The following is a 13808-nucleotide window of genomic DNA, read 5'->3' as shown; positions in this document are numbered from 1 at the left end:
GCCCCCATTACCTCACTATAAGAGGCCAAAACCCTCATACATCAGTGTGTCATAACAAGAAACTCTCAAAAAACAAACAAAGGGAGGGATATTTGTGTGCTGCTGTTAGGACTAAGGGAAAACAAATTATCGTTATGAAATTAACGCTTCCCTTACGTCCTAACCAGCAGCACATGTGGGGACTTAGCAAGAAGTTAACCTAAAGGGTAGGGACTTCAATGCTGAATGGAATTCAAAACAGACCGCCCAAAGGCAGTGTCTTCTGAACCCCTGTGGTTGAGTCTATAATGGCTCACAAAGGTAGAATGTGAGCTCCAGGAGGCCGCGGAACAGATCTGTTCCAGTGGAATAAGAGACCTTTCGGCCCAACTAGTAGAGACTGCTCGGGTGGAGTGAGCAGTAACAAAGGCAGAAGGAGGTCTATTCTGGGACGCGAAAGATTCTCTGACGGCCTCTCTGATCCATCTACTTAGAGTAGGCTTAGAGGCCTTCTTCCCTTTTTTCCTGCCAAAGAACAGGATAAGAAGATTCTGTGACCTGAACTCCCGGGATCTCTCAATATAGATTCTCAAACATCTGGCCACATCCAGAGTATGGAGGGAAGTTTCTTCTGTAGAGGAAGAAGAGGAACATAACACAGGCAAAGACACAATTTGATTAATGTTGTGCACAGAGGGCACCTTAGGCAAAAAGGTGGGTAAAAAACATAAAAGGACTCTGTCCGGTAAAAATAAAGTGTATGGCTCATACGCCGAAAAAGCCTAAAGCTCTGAAATGCATTTGGCCGAAGTTACGGCCAACAAAAAGGTTACCTTCCAGGATAAAAACTTAAAGTCCACTTCTTCCAAGGATTCAAAGGGAGGACCACTCAACCCTTTAAGCACCACTGAGAGATCCCACTGCGGTATAGGTCTTGAAATGCTAGGCTTAAGACGTACGGCTCCTTTAAGGAACCTCTTAATCAGAGGGTCTTGATGTAAGGATCTGCCAAAGGCGGCTGACAGAGCAGAGATCTGTACCTTGAGTGTAGAAGGGCTGAGGCCCTTATCTAGTCCATCCTGCATGAACTGGAGAATAGCTGATATTGGAGGATCCTGAGATGGTACTTGATGAGATGCACACCATAGAAGAAAAATGCGCAGGAGCTCTGGAATGAGACATCGTTCTTAAGACCGCTGCTGATAGCCCTTCAGGCTCTAGAAGGGACTCGTCAATCTCCAGGCTGTCAGATTGAGTCTGGATGGATCCAGGCAGAGCTGAGTGCCCCGGGACACCAGGTTCTGCATTGGGGGAAGCTTCCAATATTGCCCTCAGCTCATCTGCATGAGCAGGGTAAACCAAGACCTCCTGGGCCAGAATGGAATCACAGCTATTACTGAGGCTTGGTCCTGCCGAATCTTCATCAATACCCTGGGTATCATGGCGATGGGAGGAAAGATGTAGGCCAGCCTGAACTCCCAAGGAATTGACAGAGCATCTACTGCCAAGGGATTGTCCTCCCGATACAGGGAACAGAACGTTTCCACTTTGGCATTGAATCTTGTCGCCATGAGATCTATGTCTGGGCGACCCCACCGGAGAGTGATCTGATGAAAGATCTCCTGATTCAGAGACATTTCTCCCAGAGCTGGGACTCCTCTGCTGAGCTGGTCTGCAACCACATTCAGGGACCCCCGAATGTGGACTGCTGAAAGGTGGGAAAAATTCTGCTCTGCCCAAGACAGAATTAGACTCTGAGACCTGGTGCCTCCCTGTTTGTTGATGTAAGATACCGCAGTAGAATTGTCTGAGCGAACCCTTACAGCCTTGTTTCTGATAATAAAAAATAAGAGAGCCATCCGGATTGCTATGAGTTCTCTCAGATTGGATGACATCAAACGCTCTTGAGGGCTCCAGGATACTTGAACTTGAAGTTCCTCTAGATGGGCACCCCAGCCTAGAAGGGATGCATCTGTCGTCAACAGGATCCAACAAGGTTGGATCAAGGACCTCCCGTCTTTGACCTGTTTCCACCACCTCAGTGAGCGGCGAGCTTGAGATGACAGGGAGCACTTTGTCCCTAGCCCTCTGGGAGTTCGATCCCATAGACTCAGAACTTCCGCTTGAAGAGGGCGAATATGCCACAAGGCCCAAGGAACCGCATCCACGGCTGCTGACATTAGGCCTAACATCCTCATCAATACTCTGATAGTTACCCGGCGGGGAACCATGAGTTGATCTTCAGTCTTGGAAATGCGTAACTTCCTTTCCCGGAGAAAAGTAGAGCGTCATGTTGGCAGAATCTATTATGAACCCTAGAAACCTCCTGGTAGTGGAGGGAGAAATCTCTGACTTCTGCCAATTGATAATCCAGCCCTAGGGGTTTGAGGGAGGCATTTACCTTTTTTATCGGCAAGACCCTCCATAATGCGGTCCAGTTCAGCCCCAAAAAGCCTTCCTGGCTCGTAAGGGAGGCTGCATAAATTATACTTGGAGGCATTTAGCCATAGTGGCCTCCTACCCGCTGAAGAGAGGGCCATAGCTTTAGAGGCTAATTTTAACTGCTGTGGGCCGGAGACACACAGAAATTCCACGGCAAGTAGAATGGACTTAAACTGCACCAGGATGTAATCACGGGATATGCCAGAGTCGATATCCGACTGCACCTGTAGGAGGCGTCTTTGGAGGAAGACGGCTACCTCTGTAGAGGATATAGCCACAGATGCAGCAGCAGCAGTGGAGTAAGACCTTCTCAAGGTGCATTCTACCCGCCTGTCCATCGGGTCCTGTAAGTTGGAGCCCTCATCAGCCGGGACAAGAGTCCTCTTAGACAATTTTGCAATTGCCAAATCAACTTTGGGCACAGTGCCCCACTGGTCTAATTGGGATGTCACAATCAGGAACATGGACTTGAAGCGCTTTGAGATGACCGGTGCCTTCTCAGGATGTTTCCATTCTAGCTTCATTAACCGAGACAGAGTCTCGTCCACTTTGAAGGCCCTTGGCCCCCTAGAGGTGGACTCTGAAGCTTCCCCGGGATCAACATCCTGGTCCCCCGACCGGATGGATCTAAGTAACCTCTGGGTCTTCTCTACAGGAAAGGAGTACCTTCCAGCCTCTTCCTACTCGCTAGACTCAGAGGAATGGACTTCGTCCACGGTATGGTATGCTTCCTCCTGCATAGGAGTGGGTTTTTAGAGGAGATCGGACACCGGATCTTCTGGATGACACGGAATCCCTTAAGGTGTTCATTGAGGACTCCACAAAGTCCTTTACCCAGACTACTACGTCCCGTATGGTAGGCTCCGTATCAGGAGGCAGAGGAGGAGGACGGCAAGAGGGACACCTATTAAATTCATAGGAGTCTGCTAGAGGGGTGTCACAATCCATACACACCAAATGCTTGCGCTTGGATGACGTCTTGCGCCCAGTCCGATCCCCATCACTGGCAGAGGACATTATCTGCAGAGAAAGAGTTAAAATGAATGAACAATGTCTATTCATTAGCTAAACAAAGAAGCAGCAAACCTACCAGACACAGGAAAGATAGTAACTAAAGTAGTTTGCCTCAGTAACCAATCCAAGGCTGCAAACAGCACAGCCTGGAAGGACTGGAGGCTTTATATATTCAAATTTGGCGCCGAGAATGACATCAGACGCCAGGTTTGAACAAACTTTAATCATTGTTGTTCACCAACAAACCACCAGAGGGCGCTGGAACACAAGCTCCCGCAGGAGATGTGAGGAAGCCAAACAGGAAGCTGAATACAGGAGCTCCGTGCCTCCACCATGCCGGCAGTATCAGCTTCCATCAGATAAGCTGCAACCCTGAAAGAAAAACACAAGGTTAGCATGTAATCTAAGAGTACGGCAGCCAAATGGCTGCCCCCGTCTGTCCTGCAGTCCCAAGGACAGAAAATAACACACTGATGTATGGGGGGTTTGGCCTCTTATAGTGAGGTAATGGGGGCGTGGATTTATTTGATTACTTTACTTCATTAAATATTCCGTCTGTCCTACCAGTTTCACTGGGGCGGATAAACCCCACATGTGCTGCTGGTTAGGACGTAAGGGAATTGCTCTTATTGAGTTTTTACATATACTAAACATGTTCTTTCATCAGGATTTGCTAAATCATGGAGTTCATATTGATTGTATTATGTGCATTGATGTTGTTCATATATGATTATTTGGTATATCTGTATTAATTATAGGCCCTCATTTTGTATGGTGTGCCTAATTTGCATACCAGCTATTCGATTTATTCTATCTTATCTATATACAACAGCCATTCTAGATTATTGTGCATGGTGTGCCTAATTCACATTCTATCTTACTTATATACAACAGCCATTTCAGATTATTCTAGTGTGGGGAATGCGCTCCGTTGCCGATCACATGATCCTGTGGTCACATGATCACATCAAGACGCGGCCGGATACATGCTCTGGGAGACCTCATCTGCATGTGCTCCGTCACACACTGCCGTGCACGCCACGCATGTGTAGTGGTAGCGTGGGGACACGCTGAAAGATAATGTCCATCCATCATGACAGAGCCGCGCTACACATGATGTTGTTCAGGTGATCCCTTTAATTATTCATCTACTGCCCACCTCCTTTCCCTTTATATACCCCTTTTTAATTGTATACTCCCCTCCTGACGAAGCCTGAGGGGTGAAAGGAGTAGTTTATCTTTCTGTATGTACATATGTGTGCTGTGTGCAACTATTGATTTGATTACTATATGTCATTATTTATATGTACTCAGCCCGGCACCAGCACTACTGCTCCAGTGAAACATAGCACCTAGGACTCTGTGTACTTTTCATGTATTCAGCAAATATACAGTACAGACCAAAAGTTTGGACACACCGTCTCATTCAAAGAGTTTTCTTTATTTTCATGACTATGAAAATTGTAGATTCACACTGAAGGCATCACAACTATGAATTAACACATGTGGAATTATATACATAACAAAAAAGTGTGAAACAACTGAAAATATGTCATATTCTAGGTTCTTCAAAGTAGCCACCTTTTGCTTTGATTACTGCTTTGCACACTCTTGGCATTCTCTTGTTGAGCTGCAATGGTTTTCACTCCACAGGTGTGCCCTGTCAGGTTTAATAAGTGGGATTTCTTGCCTTTTAAATGGGGTTGGGACCATCAGTTGCCTTGTGGAGAAGTCAGGTGGATACACAGCTGATAGTCCTACTGAATAGACTGTTAGAATTTGTATTATGGCAAGAAAAAAGCAGCTAAGTAAAGAAAAACGAGTGGCCATCATTACTTTAAGAAATGAAGGTCAGTCAGTCTGAAAAATTGGGAAAACTTTGAAAGTGTCCCCAAGTGCAGTCACAAAAACCATCACGCGCTACAAAGAAACTGGCTCACATGCGGACCGCCCCAGGAAAGGAAGACCAAGAGTCACTTCTGCTGCGAAGGATAAGTTCATCGGGGTGACCAGCCTCAGAAATCGCAGGTTAACAGCAGCTCAGATTAGAGACCAGGTCAATGCCACACAGAGTTCTAGCAGCAGACACATCTCTAGAACAACTGTTAAGAGGAGACTGTGTAAATCAGGTCTTCATGGTAGAATATCTGCTAGGAAACCACTGCTAAGGACAGGCAACAAGCAGAAGAGACTTGTTTGGGCTAAAGAACACAAGGAATGGACATTAGACCAGTGAAAATCTGTGCTTTGGTCTGATGAGTCCAAATTTGAGATCTTTGGTTCCAACCACCGTGTCTTTGTGCGACGCAGAAAAGGTGAACGGATGGACTCTACATGCCTGGTTCCCACCGTGAAGCACGGGGGAGGAGGTGTGATGGTGTGGGGGTGCTTTGCTGGTGACACTGTTGGAGATTTATTCAAAATTGAAGGCATACTGAACCAGCATGGCTACCACAGCATCTTGCAGCGGCATGCTATTCCATCCGGTTTGCGTTTAGTTGGACCATCATTTATTTTTCAACAGGACAATGACCCCCAAACACACCTCCAGGCTGTGCAAGGGCTATTTGACCATGAAGGAGAGTGATGGGGTGCTGGCCTCCACAGTCACCGGACCTGAACCCAATCGAGATGGTTTAGGGTGAGCTGGACCGCAGAGTGAAGGCAAAAGGGCCAACAAGTGCTAAGCATCTCTGGGAACTCCTTCAAGACTGTTGGAAGACCATTTCAGGTGACTACCTCTTGAAGCTCATCAAGAGAATGCCAAGAGTGTGCAAAGCAGTAATCAAAGCAAAAGGTGGCTACTTTGAAGAACCTAGAATATGACATATTTTCAGTTGTTTCACACTTTTTTGTTATGTATATAATTCCACACGTGTTAATTCATAGTTTTGATGCCTTCAGTGTGAATCTACAATTTTTATAGTCATGAAAATAAAGAAAACTCTTTGAATGAGAAGGTGTGTCCAAACTTTTGGTCTGTACTGTATATCTAGCTAGAAGTCTAGTCTAGTATAGTATCTGCAGCTCTGTGCAATACTTATGTACTCAGCTTCAGGTATTATAAAGCCTTTATATGATGCGATGAGGAGAAAGTAAAGCTATTAAATATTTTTTTCTCCACTGTATTCATTGAAAAACACCGTCAGATGAAATGCCGATTATAAAAAGTACAGCGGTGTCTTAAAAAGATTGAAAAGACAAATCGCCAGGACCAGATGGCATAAACCCCCCTATCCTAAGAGAATTAAGTAATGTCATAGCCAGACCCTCCGTAATGAACTGAAGCTGCCGCTTGTTAGCTCCTATGAAAACCCTAGAAAATGCAACTTGTCCCGCAAAAAACAAGCGCTCATACAGCTATGTAAACGGAAAAATAAAAAAGTCCTGGAAAGGTAGGAAGTAAGAAATGAAAATGCAAAAAACCCTCCAGGGCTGAAAGAGTTAACTGTAAGGATTAAATATATAAGTCATGAACAGAATATATGTGATCCAGCCCAGACCTCCTCTACCACCAACTACAGATAATAAGACCGCTGAATCGAAACGTGCGGTCGCCATTATTAATGAGAGCGGTTAACTAATCTAATTCATGATGTAACTGGATCCCGATTTGTATGATATCGCACCAATAAAATATTGAAATTGCATCTGAATAATCTGTGTGCTTCAATTTGCATACTACTAAATAGGAATATACAGTCCTTGCTGGCGCCAGTAATTATAGTGTGCGGTGCTCCAATTCCAATATTAACTAACAGAATATATGTCTTCCTAAACAGGATTTATCAGATGTTTTATAGAAGCCGTTATGTGGCATCAATTAAGCTTTTATATCCAAATATACAACCTGAAATGAAAACAATGTCTATGACCCAGTGATATATTGTTTCCTTATATTGTGGCCATATGGCTTCTCTCTTGTGCGACTTCACTAATGATCCCTAATTATGGTTTTAGAAAAAAACATTTTTCTCATTCTGAATACAGCTTCTCTCATGTGTGATTCTTCTTGTGTTTTAGAAGATTTGAATTCTTTGTAAAACATTTCCCACATTCTGAACATGAATACAGCTTCTCTCCTGTGTGAAATCTCTCATGTATAACAACATCTGATTTATATGTAAAACATTTCCCACATTCTGAACATGAATATGGTTTCTCTCCTGTGTGACTTCTCTCATGTCTAACAAGACTTGATTTCATTGTAAAACATTTTCCACATTCTGAGCACAAATATGGTTTGTCTCCTGTGTGACTTCTCTCATGTATAACAACATCTGATTTATATGTAAAACGTGTCCCACATTCTGAACATGAATATGGTTTCTCTCCTGTGTGAGTTCTCTCATGTCTAACAAGATTTGATTTCATTGTAAAACATTTTTCACATTCTGAACACGAGTACAGCTTTTCGCCTGTGTGACTTTTCTCATGTGTAACAAGATGTGATTTTTGTCTAAAACATTTCCCACATTCTGAACATGTATATGCTTTCTCTCCTGTGTGAATTCTCTCATGTGTAACAAGAATTGATTTCCATGTGAAACATTTCCCACATTCTGAACATGAATATGGCTTCTCTCCTGTATGAATTCTCTCATGGTAAACAAGATTTGATTTCTGTGTAAAACATTTCCCACATTCTGAACATGAATACATTTTCTCTCTTTTGTGACGTCTTCGGTGTGTAGAAAGTCCTGAGCTGTTTGTGGATTCTTTACCACAATGAAACCTTTTCATCCTTTTCTGACTTGTACTTGTGGTAACAATCTGTGATTGGTCAGGAGAAGGTTCCTCATAATTAGGAGGATTATATGACAGATCTGTACTGTGAAGTCCTGGATGTACATTAAGGGTAATGAGGTTTTCTCCTGAAGAGCGCTGCAGGATATCTTCATCTAGTGGTAACATGACATTTTCACATTTCTTACTGGGATTTTCTGTTAAGATAAAAATTAAAATTTGTTTTAAAGGTTTATTTTATTTTTTGCAAACTACAGAGTAGACAAACTTATAACATTACAATTAGGCTGGAAGTTGATCCAGCAGGAAGGAGAAGCGTTCATTCATTTGGAATCCATTCCTGACTTTGGCCAAAAAACTGCACTTGTGATCCCAGCCTTACAAAGCTCCTATAACTTCCTGACAAAGTCCAGGATTCTGGTTTACACCAGGTCATGACTTTTATTACATACAGTAAATAATGACTTAAGAAAACTAAAGAATTTGAAAAGCCTGACCATGTCTGGAAACGAGCCCTGCTCTCTGCCAACACATTGTGCCTTTCAACAGCAACTAGACATCATTTGAATAAAACAAGGAGCATCATGGTTCGAGCTGGTGAAGGGACATCATGGTTTGGAGCTGCTTTGCTGTCTCATGGTCTGGACACCCTGCAACCATTGGGTAAACAACTGGGAAGATTTACTAATCCTGTCTAAAACGTACAGAGTAAATCTAGAAATGCTCCACATTTATCACAGGAGCTTGGGCTGGAGGACAGATCTGCTGCACAGCTACACAAGTCTGTCTACCTCTATACCACTTAGTGGTTGGCTTTTCTATCACAATGGAGCAGCGTAAGCCCCGCCCCTGCAGAACCTGCCTGTTGTTTCTATATGTGGAACCTTAAAATCCCGCCTTTTTGGACAGATTATAAGAGCAGCACAGATCAGTCACTGGTTATCTACCAGCAAGTTCACACAGAGCAGATCAGTTGCAGACATTTCTGTGACTGTCCCGCTGCCCTGAATGTGGCTTGTAATAATCCATGCACCTGCTGCAGAAACAACCCAATACATGGAAATGTCTACAATAAATGTGCCCTGTGTGAACACGCTCTAATGCAGCTGGAACATTCTGGGACATGCAGTTACTGCTAGAAGTCACACGTTCAGTCTGAAGGGGATGAGCAGATAATCGCTTAAGTGATGGACAACATGGTCACATTTAGCAATTTAAAGCCGATGCCGGACAAGAATTTTACTACAAATTTTTTCACATTTTTTTGAGGCCCCAACGACTTACATAACACACGCCTGCTCTACATCGATGACAAACAGTCGTACAGGGCGGACATTGCCCATAAACTCCATGTATAATCTACAATACAGGTCCTTCTAAAAAAAATTAGCATATTGTGATAAAGTTCATTATTTTCTGTAATGTACTGATAAACATTGGACTTTCATATATTTTAGATTCATTACACACAACTGAAGTAGTTCAAGCCTTTTATTGTTTTAATATTGATGATTTTGGCCACAGCTCATGAAAACCCAAAATTCCTATCTAAAAAAAATTAGCATATTTCATCCGACCAATAAAAGAAAAGTGTTTTTAATACAAAAAAAGTCACCTTCAAATAATTATGTTCAGTTCTGCACTCAATACTTGGTCGGGAATCCTTTTGCAGAAATGACTGCTTCAATGCGGCGTAGCATGGAGGCAATCAGCCTGTGGCACTGCTGAGGTGTTATGGAGGCCCAGGAGGCTTCAATGCGGCGTGGCATGGAGGCAATCAGCCTGTGGCACTGCTGAGGTGTTATGAAGGCCCAGGATGCTTCAATGCGGCGTGGCATGGAGGCAATCAGCCTGTGGCACTGCTGAGGGGTTATGGAGGCCCAGGAGGCTTCAATGCGGCGTGGCATGGAGGCAATCAGCCTGTGGCACTGCTGAGGTGTTATGGAGGCCCAGGATGCTTCGATAGCGGCCCTAAGCTCATCCAGAGTGTTGGGTCTTGCGTCTCTCAACTTTCTCTTCCCAATATCCCACAGATTCTTTATGGGGTTCAGGTCAGGAGAGTTGGCAGGCCAATTGAGCACAGTAATACCATGGTCAGTAAACCATTTACCAGTGGTTTTGGCACTGTGAGCAGGTGCCAGGTCGTGCTGAAAAATGAAATCTTCATCTCCATAAAGCTTTTCAGCAGATGGAAGCATGAAGTGCACCGAAATCTCCTGATAGCTAGCTGCATTGACCCTGCCCTTGATAAAACACAGTGGACCAACACCAGCAGCTGACATGGCACCCCAGACCATCACTGACTGTGGGTACTTGACACTGGACTTCAGGCATTTGGGCATTTTCCTCTCCCCAGTCTTCCTCCAGAGTCTGGCACCTTGATTTCCGAATGACATGCAAAATTTGCTTTCATCCGAAAAAAGTACTTTGGACCACTGAGCAACAGTCCAGTGCTGCTTCTCTGTAGCCCAGGTCAGGCGCTTCTGCCGCTGTTTCTGGGGAATGCGGCACCTGTAGCCCATTTCCTGCACACGCCTGTACACGGGGGCTCTGGATGTTTCTACTCCAGACTCAGTCCACTGCTTCCGCAGGTCCCCCAAGGTCTGGAATCGGTCCTTCTCCACAATCTTCCTCAGGGTCCGGTCACCTCTTCTCGTTGTGCAGCATTTTCTGCCACACTTTTTCCTTCCCACAGACTTCCCACTGAGGTGCCTTGATACAGCGCTCTGGGAACAGCCTATTCCTTCAGACATGTCTTTCTGTGTCTTACCCTCTTGCTTGAGGGGTCAATGATGGCCTTCTAGTCAGCAGTCAGGTCGGCAGTCTTACCCATGATTGCCGTTTGGAGTAATGAACCAGGCTGGGAGTTTGTAAAAGCCTCAGGAATCTTTTGCAGGTGTTTAGAGTTAATTAGTTGATTCAGATGATTAGGTTAATAGCTCGTTTAGAGAACCTTTTCATGATATGCTAATTTTTTTAGATAGGAATTTGGGGTTTTCATGAGCTGTAGCCCAAATCATCAATATTAAAACAATAAAAGGCTTGAACTCCTTCAGTTGTGTGTAATGAATCTAAAATATATGAAAGTCTAATGTTTATCAGTACATTACAGAAAATAATGAACTTTATCACAATATGCTAATTTTTTGAGAAGGACCTGTATATATACAATGCAGAACACGGATTGTACAAGACGTCTCTGTAGTATAGTCTACTATACCGGCCCGATGGAGGCCAGAAGGACACGCTCTCATCATGTGACTGGAGCCCTATGGATATGACTAACATATAAAGAACACGTAGCCTCTAATGTAATGTGAGAAGAAACTGTGGAGATCCTCCATTACATGTCACTGCACACACGTGTATACACTGCACATGACGGCTCTTACCTTGTGATATAAGAGGCTGGTGCTCCTCCATTACATGTCACTGCACACACGTGTACACACTGCACATGACGGCTCTTACCTTGTGATATAAGAGGCTGGTGCTCCTCCATTACATGTCACTGCACACACGTGTATACACTGCACATGACTTCTCTTACCCTGTGATATAAGAGGCTGGTGCTCCTCCATTACATGTCACTGCACACACGTGTACACACTGCACATGACGGCTCTTACCTTGTGATATAAGAGGCTGGTGCTCCTCCATTATATGTCACTGCACACACGTGTACACACTGCACATGACGGCTCTTACCCTGTGATATAAGAGGCTGGTGCTCCTCCATTACATGTCACTGCACACACGTGTATACACTGCACATGACGGCTCTTACCTTGTGATATAAGCGGCTGGTGCTCCTCCATTACATGTCACTGCACACACGTGTATACACTGCACATGACGGCTCTTACCTTGTGATATAAGAGGCTGGTGCTCCTCCATCATGGCCTCCTTGTACAGATCCTTGTGTCCTTCTATATACTCCCACTCCTCCATGGAGAAATAGACAGTGACATCCTGACACCTTATAGGAACCTGACAACACAATGACACCGTCATCACCCAGACCCCTCCAGTGCTGTTACTGGAGAATTTCCCAGCATTCCCAGCAGTGTCACCTCTCCAGTCAGCAGCTCCATCATTTTGTGGGTGAGTTCTAGGATCTTCTGCTCATGTATCAGGGGGTGAGGGTGAGGCTCTGTGATGGGGTGAGGGGTCCTGCTCCGCCCTCCTGACTCCTGGAGATGGATGATGGGAGTCACACAGTCCCCCAATGTCTTTTTCACTATTGTGTACTCCTGTGGATGGAGAGAGACACTTAGGGAATAAACCCTTCAAGGGCCATGTGCTCTCCTCCGGCCCTCTCCTCCTGGTACAATGTGCCTACTTACCTTCTCATGGCTCCTACAACATGACTATTGGTCACTGGTCACATGACACATCACTCACCATACTGGGGGCTGATCTTCAGGTTCTCCGTCACTTGGAAGGTCTGGAGGCCGTTCTCCAGGACCCCAGACTCTTCCTTTCACTTCCTATGATGGATTCTCCTTCCCGATGTCTGACTTGTTACAGAATACAATAAAGAGGAGAGAAATCTAGAAAAGTTTACCTCTCCGCTCAGCAGGGAGATGATCTCCAAGGTGAGGTCTAATATTCTTCTGCTGATCTCCATCCTGTCCATCCTTGGTGGCTCATTCAGGAGAAGGCTCGTATTGCTGGTTTTCTTCATGATACCTCCAAAAAAAGAGAAATAAAGGTTAATCAGTGAGTTCCATGTCTCCGATAACGAGGCCGAGAGAAAGTACAACTCATCCCACAAAACTGAGACCCTCATGAAGCTGCACTGATGGGAAAAACACTGAGCTCCATGTGTATCTAAGCTCCTGGCAGTGCAGTGTGTGGAGGCAGGAGACATGTCCTGAGTATCTCAGCCCCCTGATCTGGTGCTGGTCGGCGCACAGAACACTGCACATGACGGCTCTTACCTTGTGATATAAGAGGCTGGTGATCCTCAATTACATCTCACTGCACACACACGTGTATACACTGCACATGACGGCTCTTACCTTGTGATTAGAGTTGAGCGAACACCTGGATGTTCCGGTTCGAGAAGTTCGGTCGAACTTCCCGGAAATGTTCGGGTTCGGGATCCGAACCCGACCCGAACCCCATTGAAGTCAATGGGGACCCGAACTTTTCGGCACTAAAAAGGCTGTAAAACAGCCCAGGAAAGAGCTAGAGGGCTGCAAAAGGCAGCAACATGTAGGTAAATCCCCTGCAAACAAATGTGGATAGGGAAATGAATAAAAATAAAATAAATAAAAATTAACCAATATCAATTGGAGAGAGGTCCCATAGCAGAGAATCTGGCTTCACGTCACCCACCACTGTAACAGTCCATTGTCATATATTTAGGCCCAGGCGCCCAGGCAGAGGAGAGAGGTCCGGTAACAGTGAATCTGGCTTCATGTCAGCAGAGAATTAGTCTGCATGTCATAGCAGAGAATCAGGCTTCATGTCATAGCAGAGAATCAGGCTTCACGTCACCCACCACTGTAACAGTCCATTGTCATATATTTAGGCCCAGGCACCTAGTCAGAGGAGAGAGGTCCGGTAACAGTGAATCTGGCTTCATGTCAGCAGAGAATTAGTCTGCATGTCATAGCAGA

The 13808-nt window shown here is 44.8% G+C and overlaps 1 protein-coding gene and 1 long non-coding RNA gene across 2 annotated transcripts in view; both read right to left on the bottom strand.

The window, feature by feature from the left end:
• LOC122923014 (gastrula zinc finger protein XlCGF26.1-like) overlaps positions 1-12103 on the bottom strand; it is a 38147-nt gene extending 26044 nt beyond the window's left edge. Inside the window, exons 1-2 of the mRNA XM_044273804.1 lie at positions 12048-12103; positions 7436-8378 (exon numbers count right to left, since the gene is read on the bottom strand). Of these exons, the coding sequence (XP_044129739.1) occupies positions 7436-8378; positions 12048-12081 (977 nt within the window). The 5' untranslated portion in view covers positions 12082-12103. The remainder of the gene's footprint in view (positions 1-7435; positions 8379-12047) is intronic.
• Positions 12104-12405: 302 nt separating this feature from the next.
• On the bottom strand, positions 12406-13144 carry LOC122923016. The gene is made up of 3 exons (XR_006387222.1): positions 13125-13144; positions 12749-12873; positions 12406-12434 (listed from the first exon to the last, which is right to left on the bottom strand). It is a non-coding gene; the product is annotated as an uncharacterized LOC122923016 (long non-coding RNA).
• Between the last annotated feature and the right edge of the window lie 664 nt (positions 13145-13808).

The sequence above is a fragment of the Bufo gargarizans genome, unplaced genomic scaffold (genome assembly GCF_014858855.1).
Source record: "Bufo gargarizans isolate SCDJY-AF-19 unplaced genomic scaffold, ASM1485885v1 original_scaffold_1157_pilon, whole genome shotgun sequence".
NCBI classification, from domain to species: Eukaryota; Metazoa; Chordata; class Amphibia; order Anura; family Bufonidae; genus Bufo; species Bufo gargarizans.
This window is presented reverse-complemented; position numbering and strand designations above follow the sequence as displayed.